Here is a 26,429-nt window from a genome sequence, read left to right on the forward strand (position 1 = left end):
TTCAGACAGTAGAACAACCCAATATTGAACCAACATTTCTTGTTGAAGTAGTGTGATATAATTTTTCTGTACTATCCTCTTGACTATAAACAACTGTGTCTTTGAACTTTAGTTTTGTTTTTGGTTGCAGTCGACGAAATAAAATCTTGTTACTTTCCCTTTAATTGCCCGGCGATCCTTTCAACGGAATAGGAAGTAGACTGTACCGTTTAAGTGAGCGGAGCTAAGTAGGGGAGGAGATGTGGCTGCATGCGGCATTACTGTTGATTTTGTATTTTATCTACCGCAAAGTTTTCCGCCGCTCCTCCCCGAGTCCTAATCCTTTCGCCAGGGACACCAGGAGACCACCGGAGCCTCTGGTCACCGATCGAGAAGCCAGGAAGCGGCTTATCCACAAAGGTGCCATGCAATGTTGCATTAGAAAAGCTGTCCAAAGTCTACATTCCTGCAGCTATAGCTGTTCAGTTCATATTTAATAACGCCAGGAAGGTCACGTGGTCTTCAGCTGAGTTTGTTTGCGAGGCTTGTGCGAGCCCGAAACCAGGTAGATGTAAACGGCAGGTTCGGGAGCATGGTACCCAACTCAAACAACCTCGTCCCCGCCCCTCCAAACTCAGAACTTGTGTGTATGTCCTCTTTAAAAGCCATGTATAGGTCAGTTTTGTCAGGCGGCATATTTTGGAGAGGGACAGAGGAACATAGCGATATGAGAGCCACACTTTGAATTTTTTTTTTCTCTTTTGATCTTCATCCTCTGTTATGCATCCTCAGTCTCCTGATGGGTCCACTGAGCATGTTTTTTTCTTAAATGTATCCCTTGCCATGTCTTTTCAGCCCAACTTGTCACTTAGAATCAGTGGCAGTTTACTGGAGAATGATGTATTTGGGGATGCCTAACCTTTCATTGTGTCTAATATGTCATTGTGATCTTATTTAGGCTTTACGGCCGATAAAGTGCCTGAAAACCTTGATGCCATTGTGATTGGTAGTGGAATTGGAGGCCTGTCAGTGGCAGCAATATTAGCAAAAGCTGGCAAACGTGTCCTGGTGCTGGAACAGCATGACCAAGCTGGAGGATGTTGCCACACATTCATTAAGAAGGGTTTTGAGTTTGATGTCGGTAAGAGTTTTGGATTCGAAATCCACTGTACTGCAAAATAATATTCTTTATTTGGTGTGGAGCCTTCTCTCCTCTTTCACTTTTAATATCTCAACAATGGTGATTCTTCAACTAATGACAGAAAGTGCTATTCTTGGCTTGTTTTGTGTTCTTGGCTGCTAATGTGGGAAGTCCCAAAGTCAAGTACTTTTAATTGTAAAGCTGAGTGCTATTCATTACAGGAAAATAAACCTTGCAAGTATAGAGTAGCTATCAACCATATTCTAGGCTACTTTACAATCACTGAACCACTTTTAAGACCAGCCATTGTTGGAGGTCAGTCTGGCTGCCAATTATATGCAGTCGGATCCCATCAATACCTGAGGTTTATCTCCCTTTGGATGGTATTTATCGGGAGACCTACTGGCCTGACACAACAATGATGTATTTATTTATACGTTTAACAGAATAAAGCATTCTCCAGGGTATTATAAAACAAAGTACAGCTTCAATTAACGTTAGATCATGTAGCCAGTAGCTTGTTCAAAGCACTGCCTTAAAAGAAGGTCGCAGGAAGAAATGAAGATTTGAGCAAGGGATTTTCCAGAGATTAGGGTCTAGATGACTGAAGGCACAATATCAATGGTGAAGTGATTAACATCAGGGATGCACAAGATGATAGAATTGAAGAATCACCAACATCCCTTCTGGGGATAGTGCTGTGTGAACATTTCACATTCATCCACAATTTTGGTACAGCCAACGAGGATTGACATCTTGTGCAATAAATGACACCTCAAACAGTGAGGCACTCCCTTTGCACTACCCTGAGATAACAACCTCGATTATATGTACAAGCCCTGGAGTGGGAATTGGTTTCTGACATAGTGGGAACCATGCAACTTCTGAATGTGCTTGTATGAATTAAGACCTGTAACTTGCGGCCCTGTGGGTCTTTGCATGAGGAGGTTGGTGTTAAGCCTCTCAAACTCCTGATGACTGCTTACCAGTCTTCTCCTGCATGTCAGTTATCTGCAGTCTAAATGGGATGGGTTCAAACTTGTCAGTCATCTAATGACCAACGAGTGATTATTTCCTTGGTTCCGGTTGGGGCAAAGGAAAGCTAGATGTCTTCAGAATTGAGGTCACTGTGTGATGACTTGCCTGGCAGTAGATATTCAGAACTAATTTAATGCCCCTGTGACAAACTCGCTGATCTGCTAGCTGTGCCGCCACACCCACAGTACCATAAATTACAGGCCCTAATTCACTAGTGACTCTGGCTCAATCAGTAGAACTTTAACCATAATTTTTTTTTCTGGGCCCATATAGTTACAGATAACCGTGTAGGCCATGTACTTTCAATAGCTAGACTGTCCTGGTTGGACAAGCATTGGTAGCAAGTTTACTACTGCCCTGTAACTAGTCTGTACCTGGTTAAATGCAAGCCATATCTGAGGGCAATTGCTAACCTTGATCTCCATTTACTGGATATTGATAAATGGAGTGTGTGCTCCATCCTGGCAACTGAAACTGTAGCGATGTGGATTATTTAGTAACTTGGATTAGAAACCACTAGGCATTGCGATGGATTTATGTATGTCTCGGCCTCTTTAAAACTGTTGATGTATCCTGCTTTTAATATAATTGTAAAAGATATGTGCACTTTTATATTTTTTTAAAAATATAGTTGTATTATAGTATTTTTGTTTTTAGCATTCATGTGAGTATATTGGGTAGGGAATTGATAAGTGTGTTGAAACACTGCATGCCGAAAGCACAGCAGGGCATGTAAGGTAACAGACCCTTTTGGGAACCCAAAATTTGGCACATCTCTGTATGGCAGGACAGTAAAATGAATTATTGGATTTTCCCAGGAATGCCCTGACCCTGCGTGCAGTTAAAGAACATCTTCTAAAAAGGCTGGCAGAAACAACAACCTATACTTACACAGTGCCATTCAAACAACCAAACCTCCCAAGGTACTTCATATTAGTGTTATTGAACAATGTTTGACCTAGAGCCACATAAAGAAGTGGTAGGACGGATGACCAAATGCTTGGTCAATGAGACAGTTTGCAAATGAGTGTTTCATTGAAAAAGAGAGGTGGAGAGATTGTGGAAGAGAATTCCAGAGCTTGGAATACAGGCAGCTACTGATCAATAGTGAAGTGATTAATATCAGGTTGCTCAAGATGTCAGTATTAGCTTAGTGACAAATGAGCTGCTGCTCTCTTGACCAAGTGAGAGCAGAAATAAAACCATAAATTGTATGATTATACAGTGTATTTATCACCATAAATATTAGGTGTCAGTCTTTTGAGAGTTAACCACTTATCCACACTGCACTATTTCAGGGATTCATTACATAGGGCAACTCTATGAACGATCCTTCCTGCGGACATTACTAGAACAGATTACAGATGGCCAGCTGGAATGGGTGAAAATGGATGACCTTTTCGACAATGTAATCCTGGGAGACCAACAGACCCAGCGAATATATCAAGTCTATGGTGGGAATCAAAGTTATCGAAGTTGTTTGAAGATGCAATTTCCTCAGGAATCAGAAGCAATTGATCAATTCCTGGAGCATATAAAGGTGACTTTTCAAAAACATATACATAATGGGGATCCCTTTTGAAGTATTTAGAATGGTAAAATCATGGAATGAAAAGCATCCAATAGATAGAATGAATTGTAAGCATTTAACAGAGCAAGGAGTTTTTTGATTAGTTTAAGCACAGTTCTTTGGAAGATATGATTTATTCTAATCTGAAATATTGTAGCTGGAAGTTAATTGGAATTAGCACTCAGGGAACCAGTCATTGTTGCTAGCACTGCTGCTACTTTCCCATTGGAATTATGTCTTCTTAACTTGTCATCTTATCCTATTCTGTGTTTACAGGCAGAAATTTAGGATGGAGCATGCACTAGGTGCAACACTGTAACTCCAAATCAGCATTTGCACATGTACAGAGAGTGTCTCCCCTGATCTATCAGTACAGAGATGCAGCTGTTAATGCAATGTCACTGTCAGTTTGTCAACTGATGGGAGACCAGGCCAACTGCGTAGTGATCTTGCAAACTCCATTATGTTTGTCAAAGTGTAGCTCTGCGCTCTCAATTATATCTGCCCAGCCGAGCAAAGAATAGGTCACTCAACCAGTTGTGAGAATTAATTATTATTTTGAGCAGCCTCATAAGAAATGATGCACCTATTTTTGCCCATGGAAGAAGAAAAGTATAACAAATTTTTCGATAAGATTTGTGGCTCAGGTTGTAGACATGCCTGCTGAGCTGTTGGGCTAGGTAACAATGTCAGTACGTCTCTGGTGAAGTGTCAGTGTTCTGCCCTGCTTGTTATTTATATGCCTCGGTCTAATTTTCCATTTGCATCGACTGTGACAAATTTCAGGATTTAGCTTTGTAATAAGTTCCCTAATTCTGCTATAAGAGATTAAAAATCACAAACAAATTGCATCTCATTCTAATTTGCTACACAGTTCTAATTTGCCAGAATGTATAAATTTTCTGAAGGCCACACAAAACAATTCAACCACAAAACAGTCCCACTAATTAGTTTGTGAATATGTTTAGCAGGCTTCTTAGGATTTATCAAATTGTTGTTTAAATTCTGAATGGGATCACTGACTAACTTCTCTTTGTTATTGTCTCCCTTTCCTCACGTGGTTTCTCTGTCCCTCATTCAAGCTCTCAACCTTAGCATATGCCTCCCCTTTTAAAAATATCTTTGTGATATACAATTACCTCCATCTCTAACTTGCAAAGTCATAAACCTACATCACAGAAGAGCCTGTTTGGCCCATCAAATCTATGCTGACCTATCTACACTCAACACACCTTGCAGCACTTGGTCCATAGCCTTGAATGTTATAACATTTCAAGTTCTCATCTATATACTTCTCAAAGGTTATGAGGTTTCCTGCCTCTACAGCTCTGCCAGGCAGTACATTTCAGATTGCTACCATCCTCTGGGGTGGGCATGGTCTCTCTGTGGTTAGCACTGGCTGCCTCATAGTGCCAGGGACTCAGGTTCACTTCCACCCATGGGCGACTGTCTGTGTGGAGTTTGCACATTCTCCCTGTGTCTGTGTGGGTTTCCTTCAGGTGCTCTGGTTTCTTCCCACAGTCCAAAGATGTGCAGGCTAGGTGGATTGGCCATGCTAAATTGCCCATAGTGTCCAGGGATATGCTGGGTAGGAGGATGAGCCATGGGAACTGCAGGGTTACTGGGGTAGGTCTGGGTAGGATGCTCTTCGGAGGGTTGGTGTGGGCTTGATGGGCCGAATGGCCTGTTTCCACACTGCCAGGATTACATGATTCTCTGAGTGAAAATGTCTTTTTTCTTCAAACTCCAGTAAACCTCCTGCCCTTCAGTATAAAATTATAATCCTTCATTATTTTCTTTGCAAAGTCTTTGAATACATTGTTGCCTCTCAGTTCTGTGCCCACCACTCAACATTCAATGGATAAATTTCTCTTTTCCTGGCTTCAGCTTTTCCCAAAGCATGGGATCGTCTGGCCAAAGTCAAAATGACCTCTGCCGTAACCCGTCCTTGATGCAGTGTTTGAGATAGTGACCTTGCTAACCATCTGCAGCCTTCCCATAGCCGGTCGTTTTAACACAGCATCCTGCTCACATGCCCACTTGTCTGTCCTCAGCCTGCTGCACTCCTCCAGTGAATCAGAGCACAAACTGGAGAAACAACATCTCATGTTCAGTGTCTGCACTTTACAGCCTTCTGGGCTTAATATTGAATTCAACACCTTCAAATTGTGAACCAACTCTCATTTCCTCCCTTTCTTTTAGCTTTACGCATTGCATTCTCTGTCCTCTTTCCCCTCTCCCCCTCACCCAAGTGGGACTGTCTTCTCTTTCTCGCCTGGCAGTTAGACTCACAATTGTTGTGCCATTCTCAGATTCCAATCACTTAATCTGAACTATCCACATCTTCTCTCCACCAGCACTCTACTCCCACCTCCACCACATATCACTCTCCGCGCCCCCCACCAAACTATAACATAAATGGTGTCCCCTGTACACCAATTCAGCTCTAATGTAGAGTCATCTAGACTCAAAACATTAGCTTGTTCTCTGTGTATGTTGTCTGACCGGCTGTGATCTCCAGCATTTGTTCTTTCCAGGTACAGATTCCAGCATCTGCAGTAGTTTGCTCCTACTATCTCTGTCAGCTCTGCTCCATTTTATCTTCTAGTGGGACAGCCACTGCAAGTTTTACTTCTATCAGGAATAGCCAGCATATTCCCAGCTTCCTTTGATGTAAGGTATCATGTTCTCTAAGGAGCTATCCTTGCCCTTTCCTTATTTACATGTTGTTCACTTTGCATTATTACAAAATGAGAGAGGAAGGCTTTCATCACATTCAAGAGTCAAATAATATACTCAACCAGAATTGCCCAATATCATTGATGTGGAAAATAAATATTTTATGTGGTAAGACCTTCTGGAAGACATCATAAATGGCAACAAGATTTGGGAGCAGATTGCTCTAAAAATGCTCCCAATTGCATATTTAGTCCATTATGAAAATGTTAACATTTATTGTGTATAAGGTCAAAGAATTGTATAGGGTTTGAATTGGATAGGGGATCATTTGGATCAGAAATTTGGGCATTAAGCTGCTTGCATTGACTCAGTGACATGGACTTCTCATTTGTGTTAGACAAACAGGAGGACACTTTTGTTCTTTCTCACTGTTGACCCTTTGCTGTTTTACTCTAGATAGTATCAAAGAAAGCATCGTTGTTGGTCATCATTAAAATGATCCCTCTTCCACTGGCAAGGTTCCTGATAAAGAGTGGCATCATCCACTGGATCTCATCAATTTTCAAGCTGGCATCCACCCCACTTTCAGATGTGGTTAACAAGCTGACACAAAATAAAGACCTTCGAACAGTCATGTGCTATGTCTGTGGGGATTACGGTAATGTGCTTTCATTATGTCACTGTACAATGCTTTTGATTAATGAAGTAAGTGGAATATTTAATCAAATCTTGCTTTTCTCATAGCCTTTGGTTCTGAAGATCGTAGATAGAGCAGTTTTTGGAGCACTGTACAACTTCAAAACTGGAAATCGGCAGTGTCATTTTTTTATCGAGTACCAGGGAGGGCTTTCCTCTGCGTGGCCTCATGAATTTTCTTATGCTATTGTACCAAATCTGCTTCTACAAACAGAGCTTTTTTCTTCCATCTGATTATCTCTGCCTTACAGGTCCATGGAAATTATTACAACGCTGATAAGTAATTATTCACTCTAAACATTATTGAGACCTCTGTCACTGAGCTGCTGAGTGACTCACAGATACTGCATTCATCTTGGCATAGAATGAGTCAGTGTTGATATGGGAGTAAATCAGGTAGAATAGCGTTGTGTGATTTATTTTCGTCAGTTTCGAGTTTTTTTTTGGCTCCCAGTTGCATATTTAGTGCATTATGAAAATGTTAACATTTATTCCATTAGTTTATTGTGCACAAAGTCAAAGAATTGTGTAGGTCCTGAATTGGATAGCGGATCATTTGGATCAGAAATTCGGGCATTAAGCCGCTTACCTTGGTACAGCGACATGGATAATGAGCCTTTTATATGATGGTTGTGTACCTTGTGGCGTAGGTCTACCATATTATTGCCTGGAGGTTGCCTAAAGTCTAGCTTCTAATGAACAATCCTGGCTCCATTATTCCTGTAGCTCTGTGCTTGATTCCTGTGGTACTAAGGTAGCTGATCTACACAAGGTACATGGGGTGCTTATGCGCACCCAGTATGATTCCAATGGTGGGGCATTGCTCTTAATATGCCGTTCTGTTTGAATCAGTGCCTCACGCATCTCACATGGCATCATATTGCAATGTCTCAACAATTGCTGCCGGTGGGGAAAGGGGATGAGGCATATTCAACACATGCATGAAACCCAAATTTTTCCATTTCATCTTGGTGTTTAATTCAAACAGACTTCATTCTAGCAATTGCCAGGGCCTGCCTTATTTATGAAGAGTGATTGAGCAGTTTAAGCCTGTTAAAGCAGTTTAACTCTTTTGAGTTTAGAAGAATGAGATGACATCTAATTGATGGAGATAAGATGCTAAAGGGGGTTGACAGTGTAGGCCTAAAGAGAATGTCTCCTCTTGTTGAGCAATCAAGAATGAGAGGTCACAGGTCATTGTTTATATAGAGTGCAATCATACAGCATGGAAACAGACCCTTTGATCCAACTAGTCCATGCCAAATATAATCCCAAACTAAACTAATCCCACCTGCCTGCTCCTGGCCCATATCCCTCTAAACCTTTCCTATTAGTGTACTTATCTAAATGTCTTTTAAACTATATCATTGTATCTACATAACACCACTTCCTCAGGAAGTTCTTTCACACGTGAACTCCCCTCTGTGTTTTTAAAAAAAATCTATCCCTGTCTCTTTTGTTTAAACCTCTCTCTCTCTCTCTCTCTCTCTTCTCCCATTAAAAATGTGCCCCCTCGTTTTGAAATCCCTGATTGTAGGGAAATGACATCTCCCATTAACTCTATCTATACCCTTCATTATTTTGTTAAATTTCTGAAAGGCTGCTTCTCAACATCCTGTGTTCCACTGAATGAAGTCCTGGCCTATCCGGTCTTTCTTCATAACTGAAACCTTCCGTACCTGTCAACATCCTGGTAAATCGCTTCTGAAACCTTTTTAGCTTCCATAATATTGGACAGCAGATTTAAAACAGAGATGAAGAGAAATTACGTCTCTCAACGGATCAATCTGTGGAATCCACTACTCCAGGGTGTTGTGAATGTTGGGACACGGAGTAAATTTAAGGAGGAGGTACATTTTTACTAGTAACGGGTTGAAGGATTACGGAGAGGGGACAGGAGAGTGGAGTTGATCATTTTGAAAGGCAAAGCAGGCTCAAGGGGTTAAGTTGCCAACTTCTGCTTCTAGTTCTTATATTCTTAACCCATAGTGTGTGTGTCATAAATTTATAGAGTTGGTATAAGTGCTGTTAAAGGAGGGATATGGTCTGTTTAATGTCACCATCTGAGTTTCTTTTAAAATATTCTTTTTATGTGAAGTAAATGAACTTAAACTGCCAGTGCTAGGCTGACAAGCTAAGTGGTATAGGTTTAAAAAATGACCACCTGGTCTGGCAAATCCAGTAACGGTCTTTGTTGGCATTTCCCAAAGAAATTTTATCATATTATTTTGAATACTTCACTTGAGTTTCTAGAACTGCATTTATCTTAGCTAGAGGTTCTGAGTTCACAGTTTTATTGACGGTTTAGAGACACTAGAAAAAATTTGATGTTTAATAAATGAAAGTATATTTGTTTTTGTAAAAGATCAATGAATTGAGACTACGCTACTTTGTGTTTCTTCAGTGGGAGATTTCTTGTGCACTGAAGTGTGTTTGAGTGAGAGTTTTTCAATTAGATTCTTAGAAGCTATCTTTTTAACCATCTCAACATGACTGGTGAAGTTTGCGCCAACATGAATACAATGTGGGTTGACATGTAGTTGGCAAGGGGTGTGTTTATAGCAGATAAAGGTGCATGAGTGAAGGTTAGACCTCACTTAAGTGTCTAAAGCAACAGTGAAAAATTACCAGGAACAAAAGTAAATCTTCTGACAGTTCTGCAGCTTCCCTTGTCCACTCCCTTGTCTGCTGATGATCTGTCCTGGGATTGGACCAGGGGGACGGGGAGCGTGCCAGATTTAATCATTTGCATGCCTCCCAGTGCGAAATTAGGTTCTAACATGGTGTTTTAAAATGGCGCAGATCTATTAAGTGGGAAATTTCCCCAATGAGCATAGATCACAGATCATAGAATCCCTACAGTGTGGAAACAGGCCCTTTGGCTCAATAAGTCCACACCGAACCCTCAGAGCACCTATGCAAACCTATAACCCACCTAATCTACATGTCCCTGAACACAACGGGCAATTCAGCATGGCCAATCCACCTAACTTGCACATCTTCAGACTATGGGAGGAAAGCAGACCATCCATAGGAAACCCACACAGACACAGGGAGAATGTCTGTGTGAAGTCTGCACAATCGCTTGAGTGTGGAAATGAACCCAGGTCCCTGGTGATGTAAGGCAGCGCTGCTAACCACCGAGCCACCATGCCATTTGGGAGAAAAACTCTGCTTTTAGCCTAATGTATTGCTGAAATTAATCACATTCTTGAAGAGGAAATTTGAGCCAGTGCCAGTTTCAGGCTACTTTTCATTAATTTTCAACTAGGCAAACACTCAAACTAGAAATTGTTAGTCCCTACTTGGATAACTGGCATAAACTTTATTAATTAATAGATGTGGAGATAACATTGAACAGGTTAGCTGAGGTAGGACATCAGACATAATCTTATTGATTGAAAGAAAAGATGCAAGGGACCAAATAGGCTACTCCTGATCCCAGTTCATATGCTCCAATCTTCATGATAAAAATACATAGTTTTTCCTATACTGTTAAATATCTATTGATTTTAAATTCAGTATTTATGTTTAGACTTTCAATTTAATTTAGTTGGGCAATTTCATCTTAAATCAATTCCTCACTCCCATATCAAACTTCAAGATAAATTGATTGATTATTTACATGATGATTGATAGCACAATCTGAGCTCACCAGGAATTTAAACATTAACTGAATCTGACCTGATTATTATCTTGGTAACAATAACTTAAATTTGTTTAATTTCTGCTTTAAGAAAATATGCTAAATGTTAACTTTATCTTCATGGAGCTATCTCCAGGTAATTAATTAATTTTAAGAAAGATTTGAGCAAAGCTGCCTGAATATATTTTAGAGATAGTAGGAACTGTTGATGCTGGAGTCAGATATAACACAGTGTGGAGCTGGATGAACACAACAGGCCAGGCAGGATCAGAGGAGCAGGAAAGCTGACGTTTTGGGTCAGGACCCTTCTTCAATATATTTTATGCTACTTTTGATATCCTTCCTTTGCAGTGAATAGCCAAAGCTACTATGTGACTGTCTTTATATGATTTATTTTTATTTTATCATTGATTGGTGTCACATTGTTGTTGAGACCTCAGTTTTATTACGGGCATTTAGAAAAAGGACATTTACATTCCGGCTCAAAAATTTAAAAACTTAAGTCAAGCATGTGTTCATATTTGAGTAAATTGCACTGTAAGTTCTCCTAGTAAACAATGGTAACATCACCACTTCTGGAACAGTAGCTCTTGGTTTGAGTCTCACCCCAGGACTTGCTGCCCACACTTTGGCATGTGGCAGGACTGGTAGATAAGAATCAGCCTGTAAATCCTTCCCGTATGCCTGGTGGTAGCTTGGAGAAAGACTCCTGCTTCATCATGCTGCAGGAAGTGTGTGCAAACTACTGTAAACATGAACCAACCCCATGGATGTCCATTGACTTAACCCTCTGATGTGAGGACAGGACAGAAGACAATGAGAAATGGTTTGTATTTTAGAATTGAAATTTGTAAATCGTTTGTTAATCTTCTGTTTGAACTGTCCCTTTGTTTCAAATATGTTTTCTTTTTCCAGGAGTCATGCCTAAAGAGGCCAGCTTTATGATGCATGCCTTTGTTGTCCAGAGCTACCAGAACGGTGCCTGGTACCCAAAGGGTGGCACCAGTGAGATTGCCTTTCACATAATTCCCATTATTAATAAAAGTGGGGGTGAAGTTCTAATGCGGGCACCTGTCCAATGTATACTAATAAATAAAGATGGTCAGGCCTGTGGTAAGTGTGAATTAAATGTTTTCATTGGTTTAAGCTTCAAGAGACAGCATATTTAATCCTTGCTACTTATGTTTCTCCTCTTTCTCGCAAGGTGTGACAGTGAAGAAGGGTAAAGAAGAAATAAACCTGTTTGCTCCTGTTGTGATTTCTGATGCTGGAATATTTAATACCTATGAACGACTGTTACCTCAAGAACTGCAAAGTAAACCAGGTGTGTGACTACTGTAGTGTATTATTTTTCCAATGGAGTATTAAGTGCACCAAAACCAGGGTTGATTATGTCGCTAATCTGTCGCTCGATGATTAAAGAATGATGAGTTCTCACTTTCTGCTAACTTCAGTGTCCAGAGAATTTCTGCATTGCCATGCCTGGTTTTTCTGAGCTATTTTCATTCAGCTAAAGCTTAAAGGTTCACTTGACGTTTAGAGTGGATACAAAGGCAGGAGGCGACTTGTTGTAATTGGCAGCAGTAATCAGTCAAGGGGTAGACATGTTGCTGCTTGATGATGTGCTATGTCAGTATTTTACTCGTACCATGTGTCAGCAGGATATGCAGCACCTCAACCTATTTGTCATGTCTCAAAGGCTAAACAAAGTAATCCTCAGTCATGCCCAGAGAGCTATTCTTCTGTCAGGGAAACACTGCACTCTAGATCAAAGGCAGCTTTGATATTGGTACATGACCTTGAGCACAGGTCAGTCAGTAGATCAAGACTGTCAGTTTCATAGGATCCAGACCTCTCCAGTCCATGGAGTGGTCTCAGTCAGCCCTGTGAATCCTCTGCATCAGTTTGGGGCATCACATGACATCAGTCAGGGATTTGCACAAGGATCAATTAGGTATCTGGTCAGTAACAAATTGGAACTCTTCATCCATGTTGGTCAAGAGAGTGGGCTATGGTTAGGCCATTAAAGGTCAAGGGGCTTTATGAAGGGCCAATGTTATAGGAGGGAAGCTGGAGAACTCAATTGTGGGGATCAGAGGCAGCTTGCTGGTTTGCAGAAGGCATAACAATTACTAAGGTGGGCAATTCAGTGTACAAGGAGAGGAAATGATAGAGCATGGAAGGGAAAGGGTAAGGCAGGAGGGACAAGGCCATTGATATTAGCACCATTCTGGCTTTGACGGGAATATGTTGCACTACCACATTTGGCACAAGGACTCAGTGTATGAGGTTCAGGGAGTAAAGTGCAGTGATGAGCAGTGAAATAATGGGGTGAGGTCAAAGCATAGGGAACATCAAAGCTGATGTAGTTGACTGCAAGCGCTAACAAGAATGGAATGTGAAGATTTGGATGGTTACCTAGACTGAGAGGCTGACTATGTGACTCACTACATGAATCATGTTTCCTACTGTCGGGTTTGCAGTGGAGATGAAAATGGCGGACTCTATAACCGGAGTGGTCAGGGAAGTGTGTCATTCTGAGAGCGGGACCTTCACTTTCACCCAGTGTGAGGCCCTTCAAGGTACAGTAGCATCAAATAAACAGTACAGGTGTAAGATACTTGCGAGCACTTAGGCTACTGTGTGGAGTCCAAGTCCTGGCCTAAGTAAAAATGTCTTCACTGGTCATTTTCAGTCATGAGAGTGATGTCTTTCTAGCTGCAACTACAAGCCCCCTTGACAACGTTATGTAGCATCAGGAATCGGTCCCACTAAAGAATATGTGTACAAGCAATGTATTGCAGTCTAGATTAACCCTCTCTGTCAAAGTGGCAATCACCTTTTAAGGTCCCAGAGCACGCATAAAGTTTAGCAGTTGTTCAGTTCAAATCTCGGACCATAAGCACATGGTGTAGCATTAAGGATGATTGGCTGTGAACCTTCACTGTTCTAGTTGCAGCTAAAAGACATTCACACACTCACAACTGATGATGAACAGTGAACATAAATTGACTAATGTAAGAATGGATTTCTAATGAAGAGTCACCCATGGCAGCCATGTGCCCTCAGAGTGTCGTCATCTTCCTTTCCCTCCCACTACATTGTAATGCAGTCCTAGGGTCTGCAGCTTGGGTGCCTTTCCGGCTTTAGCCCATCAACCTTGGAGATTTGGTTGGGTGACCCCGGGGACATTTTTGTTGAGTGGGCCCACACATACAGAGTGCGTCCTGCAAACTGTTCAAGGTAGCTCACAGGCTCCAATGGGTTCCCAAAACTTTGCTTCACTGATTAATAACTTCCAGAGGCCATCTTCAAGTGCTTTGGTCAGTTCTCGGAGAGTGTCTCAAATCCACCATCGGTTAAGGCCTGCTCTGTTGACTCTTCTTCCCCCTTGATTTGTCTAGAAAAATCTCCTAGAATTCTTAGAAGTCTGCAGGATGTGTCATTTCGAGTAGAGTCTACCCGCTTCCCACACCTGGCTGTGGCAGCTTGCAAAACCCCAAGCAGCCTTTTATTCCAAATAAAACTGAAAGAACTGCGGATGAAGTCAGAGTTAACGTCTTGGATCCAGTAACGCTTCCTCAGATCTGTTCTGATTACGGGTCACCAGACCCGAAATGTTAACTTTGTTATTTTCTTCACAGATGCTGTCAGACCTGCTGAGCTTTTCCAGCAACTTCTGTTTTTGAGCCTTTTCTTCCAGCTGATCTGTCCTCTTTCTTTTCTGCTCAAGAATCCTGGAACCAACAGGTTTACTTTCTGAGATAATAAAATGTGAGGCTGGATGAACACAGCAGGCCCAGCAGCATCTCAGGAGCACAAAAGCTGACGTTTCGGGCCTCTCGGGCCAGAGAGGCTCTCTGATGAAGGGTCTAGGCCCGAAACGTCAGCTTTTGTGCTCCTGAGAAGCTGCTTGGCCTGCTGTGTTCATCCAGCCTCACGTTTTATTATCTTGGAATTCTCCAGCATCTGCAGTTCCCATTATCACTGATACAAGTTTACTTTCTGCTCTGGTTCTTCATCCAAACTGTGAGAATTTCTCACCTCCCATCAAGTTCCTTGACTTGGAGTCTCTTGTTCCCATTAGCAAGTAAACCAGGCTCATTGTAGAGCAGCATTCAGAACCAGCCACATGACACCTTTTACTCCATTTTACCTAAAACTAAACGTAAAGGTTACAGCAATCAACAATCTTACAGAACTGGAAGCCTTTTAATCATCAGAGGGAGGTGATGGTGTAGTGGTAACGTCACCACCCTGGTGATCTACAACCTGGGCTGATGTTCTGGGACAGGGCTTCAAATCTGACCATACCAAATGGTTAAAATTTGAATTTAATTTTTTTTTAAAATCAGTTAAATGATAGTCTGATCACCACAGTGTCAATTAATGTAAAGGCCCATCTGGTTCATTTCAGGGAAGGAAATCTGCCTCCTTTACCTTGTGACTGTAACCTGTAGCAATCTTGTTGGATCATAACCTCCCCCTGTGGACAATTATGGGTGGGAAATTGGCCTAACCTATGATGCCCAGGCCCCATGAACAAATTTTCTTTTAAAAAGCGTGGACACTCATCAATTATTTATTCAAATGTGTTCCTCCAACCAAGCTACACACTGGTGTAATTAATGCACAGGAGTGAGCTTTTTCATTTGGCAGTGAGGTTTCCAAAATATCATCTAATGGAGGATGACTCATTAAACAGCCAGACTGTTGATCCTCTGGCTAGCTAGAGGGGCATATCAGAAGGCTAGTAATCTTCCAGATCCTGACTTTGAATGAAACAAAATTATAGTGTTAAAGCAGATGGAAAGAAGGCTTATGTTTGCGGTTTTCTGTTTCAAACCTATTTTCAGTTCGGCCATTTATCCCATGGAAAATAGAATTCCAAATCTAACCAAGTGTCACAAAGGGTAGTGACTGGAATTTGAGGAAGTGTTGTCAAGAGGGTGATTTAATTATCTGACTCTTGTACCTTCACCCTGGTCCCAACCAGAGGAACACACGGCTGAAGAAAGCTATGGGCAGGTTTGAGAGAATAAAAGATGGTGTTAGATCCACACAGCAGGATAGGAAGACAAGATAGAAAATGTTCCAGAAGCTTCTGCAGTCTTTCACACATATTAGTCTCGTGGTATTTTAGTACCAGAGTACTTGGCCACATTGGAACAGAAATTAAGCTTCTGTGAAGTTGGCACAAGTTTATCTCACCCTGTGGGTTTTTAAACAGTAAATGGAAAAAGGGGAAGAAAAATTTTAAGTAAAATGCTTGGTGAATGATGCTAAGGTCACATGATGACAATCGGGCACCTGCTTTTCATTATGCTTGACTAGACTAAGGAGTGTAGGCTGATTTGATTCTTCAGCTGATCACCAGAGTACACAATAATAATAAAAACCAAAAGAACTGCGGATGCTGTAAATCAGGAACAAAACCAAAGTTGCTGGAAAAGCTCATCAAGTCTGGCAGCATCTGTGAAGGAAAAAACAAAGTTAACGTTTCAGGTCCAGGGACCCTTCCTCAGAACTGTTCTGAGGAAGAGTCACTGGACCCGAAACATTAACTCTGCTTTTTCCTTCATAGATGCTGCCAGACTTGATGAGCTTTTCCAGCAACTTTGGTTTTGTACACAATAGTAATCTGTTTTGAGAATCATAAGTTATATTTCAACAATTCAGAATGTCAGAACTTATTCTCTGTGTATATTTATGCTGATATTCAGGAGCATGTAAGTTATTTCTTTAGCCATGAAAGGATTCTGATGGTTTTTGATCATTCTGTTGGCCCCACAGCCATCCAGGCTCAGCTCAGCATGGTACGGCATGGAATGGGAGGATTCAGCGTTTTTGTCGGGCTGGATGGCTCGAAGGAGGAGTTGGGGTTGAAAGCACAAAATTACTGGTTTTATCAAGAGAACAACATTGATGAGCTGTAAGTTCATGCAGTGCGTTAAACTTACTGTCACAGCATCCAGTGCATGAGATTTTATTTAGTTGCATTCAGCTTTGTAACATAACATGATTCCACTCCATAGTATTACACTATTTTCTACTGTTGTGTGAATTTCTAATTTCTTTAGTTATGTTTTCTGCTTCATCCTCTATTAATACTTCTTTCATCTACAATCTGTTTCTATATTAATACCTTCCAAACCTGTAGCCTACCCATAAAAGGACGAGAGCAGCAGATAAAGGTAAACATCATCATCCTGACTTGGAAATATGTAACCGTTACTTCATTATTGGAATAAAAAATCCCATCATCCCTTATGTAACAACGCTGGGGATAGACCTACGTCTCACAGACTGCAATAATATAAGACAAGGACCCTCATAAACACAAAGGTATGGATGCTCGAAATCTGAGACAAAAACAGGAAGTGCTGGAGAAATTCAGCAGCTCCGGTAGCATCTGTGGAGAGAACAAAACAGAGTTAACATTTTTAGTCCAGTGACCCTTCATCATACAGGCTGCAGTTAATGCTAGACTGTAAAGGCAGGCCAACAGCCCTTGAATGAATAATAGGTATCAAAAAAAATCTCCAAATCTGTCCCCGTGTTACCAAGTATTTTTGGTAAGCTTGACTTGGCTTTTCTCAACCATTTCAAGTTTCCTGTTTATGGTGATTTGAAACTGGTTTGTCCTTGGTGCAGGAAGCATCTGTCTTTCAGTGTTAAGGATCAATGGAAAGTGTTTTTATATTGACAGTCACAGTTGTTAACAGTCAAAGAATTATGAAATCTAATCCATCAAACATTACTTCCTGATTTTTTTTCTCTTGATTTCCAGCTCTTGATATCTGGATCGCATGTTCTCGTTTTCTGTCCTCAATTTTTCTCCACTTAGTGTGTGCTAGTCCTGGTTGGGAATATTTCTATAGAATTCATTGTCGCAGCCTAAGGAAACCGTCTTTCTTTTTTCCGTTTCTTTAATATTTTTGTAACTAATGGCTGAAAATATTCAAGGAACATGTGGGAAGGTAACAATTTCTTTCGGTGCACTCATGACTTTTTGCCTGAGTTGCTTGGAGCAAAGTCTAAGAAGTTAGAACAAACAAGCAAGTCAAAGGGTTTGTAGCCAATCATCACTGGTTTTTAATTTCTAACTGCACCCAACCTTTTTCTGTTAAAGTTCACAAAATAAAAATTTAGGCCTATATGGAAGACTCCTTTTATAGTCCCATGATTTCTTTTACTTGGTTAGAAATTTAAAATCTTGAATATTTTCCAAGTCAGTAGAAAATACAAACTGGAATGATGAAAAATAAGTTGCTGATTCCAGCTCCTAGCATCAATCAGTTTCTGCTGCAGTGAGTTCTGATACCTGCAAAGCCCAGGGAGAGTTGGCAATATTTCTGCATCCATCTTTCATAAATTGTCACTATTAACTCTGTCTTAATTTCAAATAAAGCTTCAGTACCAGGAAACACCATGCACCATCTTCTGTGCTGAAGATAAACAGAACTGATGGTGCATGTCATGGTCATGGCTCCTGGTTCCTTGTCTCTTCCTCATAGGCACCCAGCCCTCTGATCCTTTTCCACCATACGTCACTCTCATCTTAATGACTGGCAGGTAATTGACTTTGAAATCTTAGTCCATTATCTAATTGGTCCTTGCATTGCATAGTGGAGCTTAACATCATCCAGCAATGAAAAGAGGGAAAAGACCACATGGAAGTTGCTCTCCTTAAATATTGGCAGTGTAAATCAGGAATTTAAAAACATCTTATTACGAGCAAGGGCAAAATATGCAATTGCAGTTCGGTTCTTCTACTTGTAGAATATGCAACACTGCCTGGTAGGCTGTTGATACTGAGTGAACTAATGCTATCAGGACTGAGAGTGATTAGATTTTTCTTAAACGAGGGTATCAAGGGATGTAAAGCAGTACGGGTCAGTCATGATCTAATTGAAGGATGGCACAGGTTCACAGAGCTGAATGGTTTACTCCTGTTCCTGTGTCCCTGATGTTTTGTCTCTGTTTTTGCCCTCCTCCCAGTTAAAAATACTTTGGAGCAATCGTTAGCAGGAACTTCACAGTAATTGGAATAATATGAACTGAAATGTCCTGATGAAAGCTGGAAAGTAGGAAGAAAGAAAGAACTTGCATTTATAAAGCTACATATGACTGTGTAATTTCTTCTCCATTTAAGTTGCTTTCTGGAAGTTGTTTTGTTTATTGACATTTACTTGCCATTATTTAAGTTTCAGTAAATACTACACACTCAGCAAAGAAGACATCACTGAAGGGTATCCCTTCATGTTTGTCTCCTTCCCATCTGCTAAGGATCCAACTTGGGATGAGCGTTACACAGGTAACCAACAGCAGACATGTATCAAAAATATTAAAGCCAATATTGCACGGTATTCTCTTTTCTCTTAGAATCTCATTCAGGAAGTAATAAGCAACTGAGCCAAAATAGACTAGAATATTCCAGGCTAAGTGTCCTTTTGCATTCAGTTAGTTAATATCACTTGGGCATTATGAATGCTTAATAGAGAAAAATCATTCAGGATCTCGTTCTTAATATCTGTTAATTGCTTTCCATGGATTGCTATCCATAAATCCATGTTAGAAAATGTGCCCATTTGGACTTTGGGTCAGAGCAGGATTGTCTCAGCGTGCTGTCGCTATAATTCGCAACATTATTGAAGCATGAGGAGTAACCACTTAAAGAAGGTATCAAGTGGGAGCTCAACGACATGGGAACATAGCATAGCTAGAGTTGAAATACTCTTGATGTAACGAAAGGATGACAATAGGGAGAAACCTGGAACAAAAAGGCATTGCCCTTGCAATTTTAAAACAAATGCCAGATTTCCCATTCTATCAGACAATTACCAAGAAACCAACTTTAGATCATATAGCAGGAGCTTCGCCAGCCTGGTGAAAGATCTTAAGTTTGGGCAAGACAAGAATACAAATATTCACAAAAGCATACAGCACAGAATAAAGGGCTATGATGTCCATGCTGACTTCTGTTCAACTAGTTCCACTACTTACTTTCTTTACTCCAATCACGACAAATTGTTCCTTTAAGATTTTACCCCTTTTAAAATCACTATTCAGTCTGATTCCATTACCTGTTTAGGCAGTGCACTCCTGATTCTATTTGCTGTATAGGTTTTTATTCCTCATGTCATCCTGGTCCCTTTGCCAATCACCTTAAACCTGGAACCCAGTTATCCACCTATCTGCCACTGAAAACATCCCTCTGATTTACCTCAACAAATTACATGTGATCTTGAACACTTCTGCCAAATCTTCTCCTAATTTTCTGTGCTCTCAGGAGAAGAACCCCAACATCTGCACCCTTTGCAGTGTGAATGCTCCCTTTCCTGGTACCATTGTAGTAAATCTTTTCTCTAAATTCCCTCTCCATGTTCTTATGTCCTTCCTAAAAGGACCAAAGTTTCTTAGGCTTTTCACATAAACAAGATCATCATGCATAACAACATGATTTTCTAATCCTTAAAATAGTTCAAAAGAATGTATTTGTTTTACTGCTGTGAAATATGTGTTGGAGAGGGATGTAATTTAAACTTACCCTCTTTAGGGAAGTCTAATATGGTAATTGTGACATTGGCACATTATGAGTGGTTTGAAGAATGGAAGGACGAACGTGTGAAAAAGAGAGGAGAAGACTATGAAAGTTTAAAAATGGATATTGCCAGAAAACTGATGGACCGAGTTATCGAATACTTCCCACAACTCAAAGACAGGGTATGTCAGCATATAGAGTCATGTAACTTTCTTTTAATGATATAATCTAGGCCAAAGCAGCCCACTAGGTTGGTACCCCATCCATGACCTTTAAATATTCCTGCCCTCCACAACAACATGCAGCATCTAACAACTACAAGATGCACTGAAGCAAATCAGAAATGTCACTTTTCAATAGTATGATCACTATCACCCAGAAGAATGTGGGAACTCCACTACTAACTGTTGCCTTCCAAGCCACACACCGTTTTGATTTGGAACTTTCATTGTCACTGGGTCAAAATCCTGGAGTTCCTTCTGTAATAGCACTGTCGATACATCAACGCCACATGGATTGCAGTGATTCAAGAAGGGAGTTCAACACTACTTTCTCAAGAGCAACTAGGGATGGGCAATAAATGTTGCAATCACCAGCAAGTCCATATTCCATCAACAAATAAGAATGAAAAGCATGATAAATAACAGCCTTGTTTGGCATTCTCTTGCAGGAGTCAAAAGTAATGTTATAGAATGGAGTCTGTATTAGAGTCAGAGATTGAAATGGCTTTAGTGCTTCTTGTATGGTCTGTTAAAATCCTAAACTCCCTTTTAGGGCTAATCTGGATCAGGTCTGCTTCCTGATTAGCCCCCTTTTGTCGCCTCGTGTCAGAATTTAAGGACACTTAACTGTGTCTACAGATTTGCATAAATCTCTCCTTGAAGGTAAAGAGCCAGTCACCATTACCTTCCTCCTGATAACCTTTATATTTAAGTAAATATCAGCCAGATTGTAATTTTCTCAGGGTCCCGTCAAATTACTCAGTTAATTACTTCCACACAGAAAGAGAATGAGAGGTGGGTTTTGTAACTTATTGTTACAGAAAATGAAGTGAAACGAATTAAATTTAAAAAACGTGTAAAAAGCATGCAATTTGGTATGTACATGAAAAACATAAATCCCAAAATAACTATCTTTGAGGTGTACATGTTTTCCTATCAGCGAGTCATTTTCTCATCGTTGTGAAGCATGTCGACCATACGGCATTTTGCATGATTGTTTCTTGTGAGAAAATGTGTTTCGCTTTGTGTTTTACGGGGAAGTAACTTTTGAACCTAATATTCCTTTCTTATTATCATATCATTTGATTCTTCTTCTTTTGCACTTTTAAGCTTATAATTGCTTATAAAGAGTGAAGAAAATCATTTTCGCTTTGCTTTGGCTAACGACTTGTTTGTGTCCAAATGCTCCACAGATTGAGTATATTAGGGTTGGGTCTCCACTATCACATGAGTTTTACATAGCTTCTTCTCGTGGAGAAATTTATGGTGCCAATCATGATGTATCGCGTTTTAAACCAGAAGTTATCGCTTCCTTAAGAGCGGGAACACCCATCAAGAATCTTTACCTGACAGGTATGTTACCCTAAATGAAGCAATAAAGAAGATTTAGAATGCGTAACAGAAGCTGAAAATTTGTTGTTTAATCGAATGTGTTGCTTGCCAACTTGTGGCATTAAATTGTTAGCGATTGGACAATTACCTCAAATTTGCAACTTCTGGAGAGGCTAGTGGCTAGTCTGAATTGGAATGTGTGGACTTCTAACCGGAATAATAAGGTGGGCATTTTGGCTGTAAACAATAGCCTTAGAAGAAAAAGTGTAAGCACAATCAAAGGGCATACATTTACCTAAAATGCATCCTTGCTAACAACATTTAGAAAGTTTTAGCTATTAGAGGTGGCAGTTTCAAACTGTTAGTTGCAGCTAATGGTCAATTAGGAAGGTGACAAGGTAAAGAATTATAATTTAATGAAAATGCTGAAAGAAATTGGTCAAACCAGCAAACAGTTTAATGTAATTTTAAGCAAGATTTGGATTAAGCCTAATTTATTACAAAATTTAAAACAGCAAATTTTATTAAATTGGATATGTTAGAGAAATCACTATGGCCTTGAAATTATAATGTGGATTAAATTAGGTTCAAAATTCCTAACCATCCTCCCAATTTTAGCCAAGGATTATCCATTTATTTCAAAATATAATTTCAACATTTGTATGATTTGCAACACATTAAAAAATGTTGAGATCAAAGGTATCATTTTTAGATTGTAAAGCATCCTTTTATCTGTAATAAATGAAATTATGTTAAGATAAATTGTTTTGAACTTCCATGTGCTGCTGTTAGATTAGAAATTCCTATCTGACAAAAAAACTGCTGAATTTTAAAACACAAATCAGTTAGAATAAAGAAGTCTAAAATATGTTCCAACATTCCTCTTGTGTGCAATTACTGGAAACAGCAACATGTTAGGGTCGGTTAGCTCAGATGGCTGCTTCGTGATATGGACTGACGCCAACAGCATGGGTTCAATTTCCACAGTGGCTGAGGTTACCATGAAGACCCCTCAACCTCTCCACTCATCTGAGGCCTGGTGATCCTCAGGTTAAATCACCACCACTTGGTCTCTCTGTCTCTCTCCGCTCAGTGGTTAGCACTGCTGCCTCATAGAACCGGGGACCCGAGTTCAATTCTACCCTCAGGCAACTGTCTGTGTGGAGTTTTCACATTCTCCCCTTGTCTGTGTGGGTTTCCTCCGGGTGTTCCAGTTTCCTCCCACAGTCCATAGATGTGCAGGATAGGTGGATTGGCCATGCTAAGTTGCCCTTAATGCGCAAGGATGTTTAGGTTAGGTGTGTTAGACAAGGGGAATGGGCCTGGGAGTGGGATGCTCTTCGGAGGGGCGGTGTAGAATTGCCTGTTTCCACGCTGTATGGATTCTATGATTCTTTCTCTCTCCGTCTCTCTCTCTCTCTCTCTCTCTCTCTCTCTGTTTCTCTAATGAAAGAGCAGCCCTACCATCTGGTAAAACTATGGTAACTACAGCTTTACCTTTTTGTTATTATCCTAATGACCTCGATCGCAAATTAAACTCCCGTTGCAAAGCTGAAGAATTCAGATTCAGTTAATACATGCTGTTTCCATATTCTATTTATGGGTAACGGTGATCTTGTAACTGTTGGATTGTTGTGTAAAATAAGAGAAGTCACAATCTGGTTGACTTGTACTCCTTAACTCTGCCATCCTTACCTGGTCTGTCTTCAGATTCACAGCAATATGGTTGACACTTAATTGCCCTTTTGAAAAAGCTAAGCAAACCACCCAGTTTAGGCAGTTAGGAATTAGCAATAAAATCTAGTTAAGACCATGGTTTGCAGATTACTTTTAATCAAAAAAAAACTAACTCAAGAGCAAAATGTTTCAGCATCTGAACCATTGTACATTTCACAAATATTGTTAAACCCATCACAAAACTATTAATTCAAAGATTCTGTCAACTGCTGAAGTTTGTTTGTTTTTGTCATAATGTAAATGGGAAGAGTGCACCAATAACCATGCTCCATTGTTTCACAAGCTATCATAAAATGTATGTATGTATGTATAAAATTCCAGTGGGTCCGCTGAAATGACCAATTTAGCTGTGGCTGACGGCTGCTCAAGACAAAAACAATTCACTCTGGGTTTTGTCAATAGCGGTGAATAACTCTGTTGTAACAAACATAACCTTAACAACAATCAGAGAAAGACAGGAATTCTAATTTCATACTTAGTGACATAAACTACACCCCTTCAAAACTCCCAAATACAAATTTAACCCATCATGATTAAGACAGCTAAAAGGTAGTTTAACAGATATACAAGGCTATGAAGAATACATGAGGGTAAACAAAATTCCTTGATCAGAAATTCAAAAGCTGGAAAATTACTTTCTCATGTTCCTTTTTGATATTAGCAATGATGACATGAGGTTGACTCGATGGTTGATCAGGTGAACTTAGGTCATTTTAGATTTCTTTTTGTTTTAATTTTCTGTCTTTTTTCCAACAGAGGGAGGGCGGGAGAGAGAGATGGATTCTTTCAATCTGCAGGCTCTGACCATTTTATTTTCTCTCTGCTGCCCTGGCAATTGCAGCTTTTTAACATCCTGAAGCTCAACCAGCCTGAGGGCCGTTATCAGATAGCATTCCCTTAACTCGAAAGATTCTTAATGCCATTCAGTCTCATTCTTCCTGTCACTGCTTCAAGCAGCAACATTGCGTCACACAGTTTTAAAAAAAAAGCAGCATTTGATGTTCAACTTGCAAAAGTTGAATGGTATTTCAGGTGAACTGGTATTTCAGTTATAGTGGTGCAAATTTCATTTCAGTTTATAGTCCCAACAACGAAATTATGGATATGGAGAAGATGATTCCACAATAGGTGAGACTAGAATCCGAGAGCACAGCATCAGAGTGAAGAGATAACCCTTTAGAGCTAAGAGGAAGAGAAATATCTTCAGCTAGAAGGTGGTGCATCTGTGGACCCACTGCCATAGAAGGATGGGAGGTCAAGTCATTGAGTAAATTTAAGACAGTGATAAATATGTTCTTGATTAGTAAGGAGATCAAGGGTTTTGAGGAGAAGAATTGAGAAATACATCAGGTATAATTAAATGATGGATCAGACTTGTTGGATCGAATGGCCTAATTCTGCTGCTACATCTTATGGTCTTTTATGTAATTTATACATTGTGGAGAGAAAACAAGTGAAAGAGAGTATAAATATAGAATCAGAAATGACTTCTTATTCATGTTGTTGTGTTATCCATTCCCCTGTTTCTTGCTTTTCTCATCCCAGGTCAGGATATATTTTCCTGTGGTTTTACTGGAGCCATCCATGGAGGCCTCATTTGTGCATCAAGAGTTCTTCATCGCAATTTGTACAATGACATCACGAACCTTAAGAAGAAAATGAAAAAAACAAAACAAAAGAAGGAATCTTAACAAAGCTGTTGGAATTCTATCCTATTGGTTTTGTGATTTCTTTTTACATTGCGTTCCAATTTCTGCAGCCAGAGACATTGAAACGTTTATTTGTACGCCAACCATTTCACAATATTACATGAGAGCTAGTGTTAAAGTTTTTTCAGGACTGTGAACTGAATACTACTAGAACTTAATCACTTGAATCAGGAGACTTGTTTTATTAGCAGTGTGTACACAATTGACCTTTTAATTCAAAACATCCAACATCTGGAACTACTGCACTGTCAGTTTCAGAATCAAATTTGCAGTCAAGATTGTTAATAATGTGATATGAATTACAATGATTTTCACAAAAAAACTGAGCTGATCAAAAATTAATCTTGGGGAATGAAGGATTAAATGTGATGGTTTGCACAGCAGTTTGTTAAGTAGGCAGTTTAACATAGTCATGGTTGGGCCAAGCATTTTTTCTGTGCAGAGGTTGAAAGAGTTGTGCTGAGTGTAGAGATATATCACACAGCTGAAATATAAAAGATACTGAAAACACTGCACTATAGCTAGAATTGACCAGGAAATTCAAATGTGATCTTATTGTAATGTTACTAGGTGCAGAGAATTCATAATGATCTAATTGTAAATGATCTAAAAATGTTATTCCTTCTAATTGCTGTATTGTTGTTTGAACTTGCTTTAAGAATTAACTTGCCAGCAATAAACCTAAAGCCAATATTTCTGAAGAAGGGTCTAGGCCTGAAACATCAGCCTTCCAGCTCATCTGATGCTGCTTGGCCTGCTGTGTTCATCCAGCTCTACACCTTGTTATCTCCTATGAAAGATCTGGTGAGTTAACTGGAAAAGGGCACAAACCCAATTACTTATTAAGAGAAGCAGGCACCTTTTAGTTATCTCCAAGTGCCTGATTACACCTCTGTTCCTGAGACATCACAAGAGTTGTAAATTTTATAAAAGTATGCAAAATCCCCCAAAATTACCTTTCTTTTAGACCCAGGTTGAAAGGAAGCACAAACCAGGTTTCTATACTTGACAAGAATGAGTATTTATTACAAATAAATAGATTCAAATAATGGATAATTTGAACCATCAACTTCACGAGTTGAATTTCTAACCTCCTTAGAGACTCCCCTGAACACAGACACAGAGACCAGGAATACT

The 26,429-nt window shown here is 40.0% G+C and overlaps 1 protein-coding gene across 1 annotated transcript; it reads left to right on the forward strand.

Moving 5' to 3' along the window:
• The first annotated feature begins 207 nt into the window (after positions 1 to 207).
• On the forward strand, positions 208 to 26,030 carry LOC125466413 (all-trans-retinol 13,14-reductase-like). The gene is made up of 11 exons (XM_048560872.2): positions 208 to 399; positions 938 to 1,120; positions 3,457 to 3,698; positions 6,864 to 7,065; positions 11,665 to 11,862; positions 11,954 to 12,073; positions 16,543 to 16,681; positions 18,957 to 19,066; positions 20,309 to 20,475; positions 21,708 to 21,867; positions 25,129 to 26,030. The coding sequence occupies exons 1-11, from the start codon at positions 240 to 242 to the stop codon at positions 25,272 to 25,274; spliced, it is 1,827 nt and encodes a 608-aa protein (XP_048416829.1). The 5' UTR covers positions 208 to 239; the 3' UTR covers positions 25,275 to 26,030.
• Positions 26,031 to 26,429: the final 399 nt, after the last annotated feature.

The sequence above is a fragment of the Stegostoma tigrinum genome, chromosome 31 (assembly GCF_030684315.1).
Source record: "Stegostoma tigrinum isolate sSteTig4 chromosome 31, sSteTig4.hap1, whole genome shotgun sequence".
Classification (NCBI taxonomy): domain Eukaryota; kingdom Metazoa; phylum Chordata; class Chondrichthyes; order Orectolobiformes; family Stegostomatidae; genus Stegostoma; species Stegostoma tigrinum.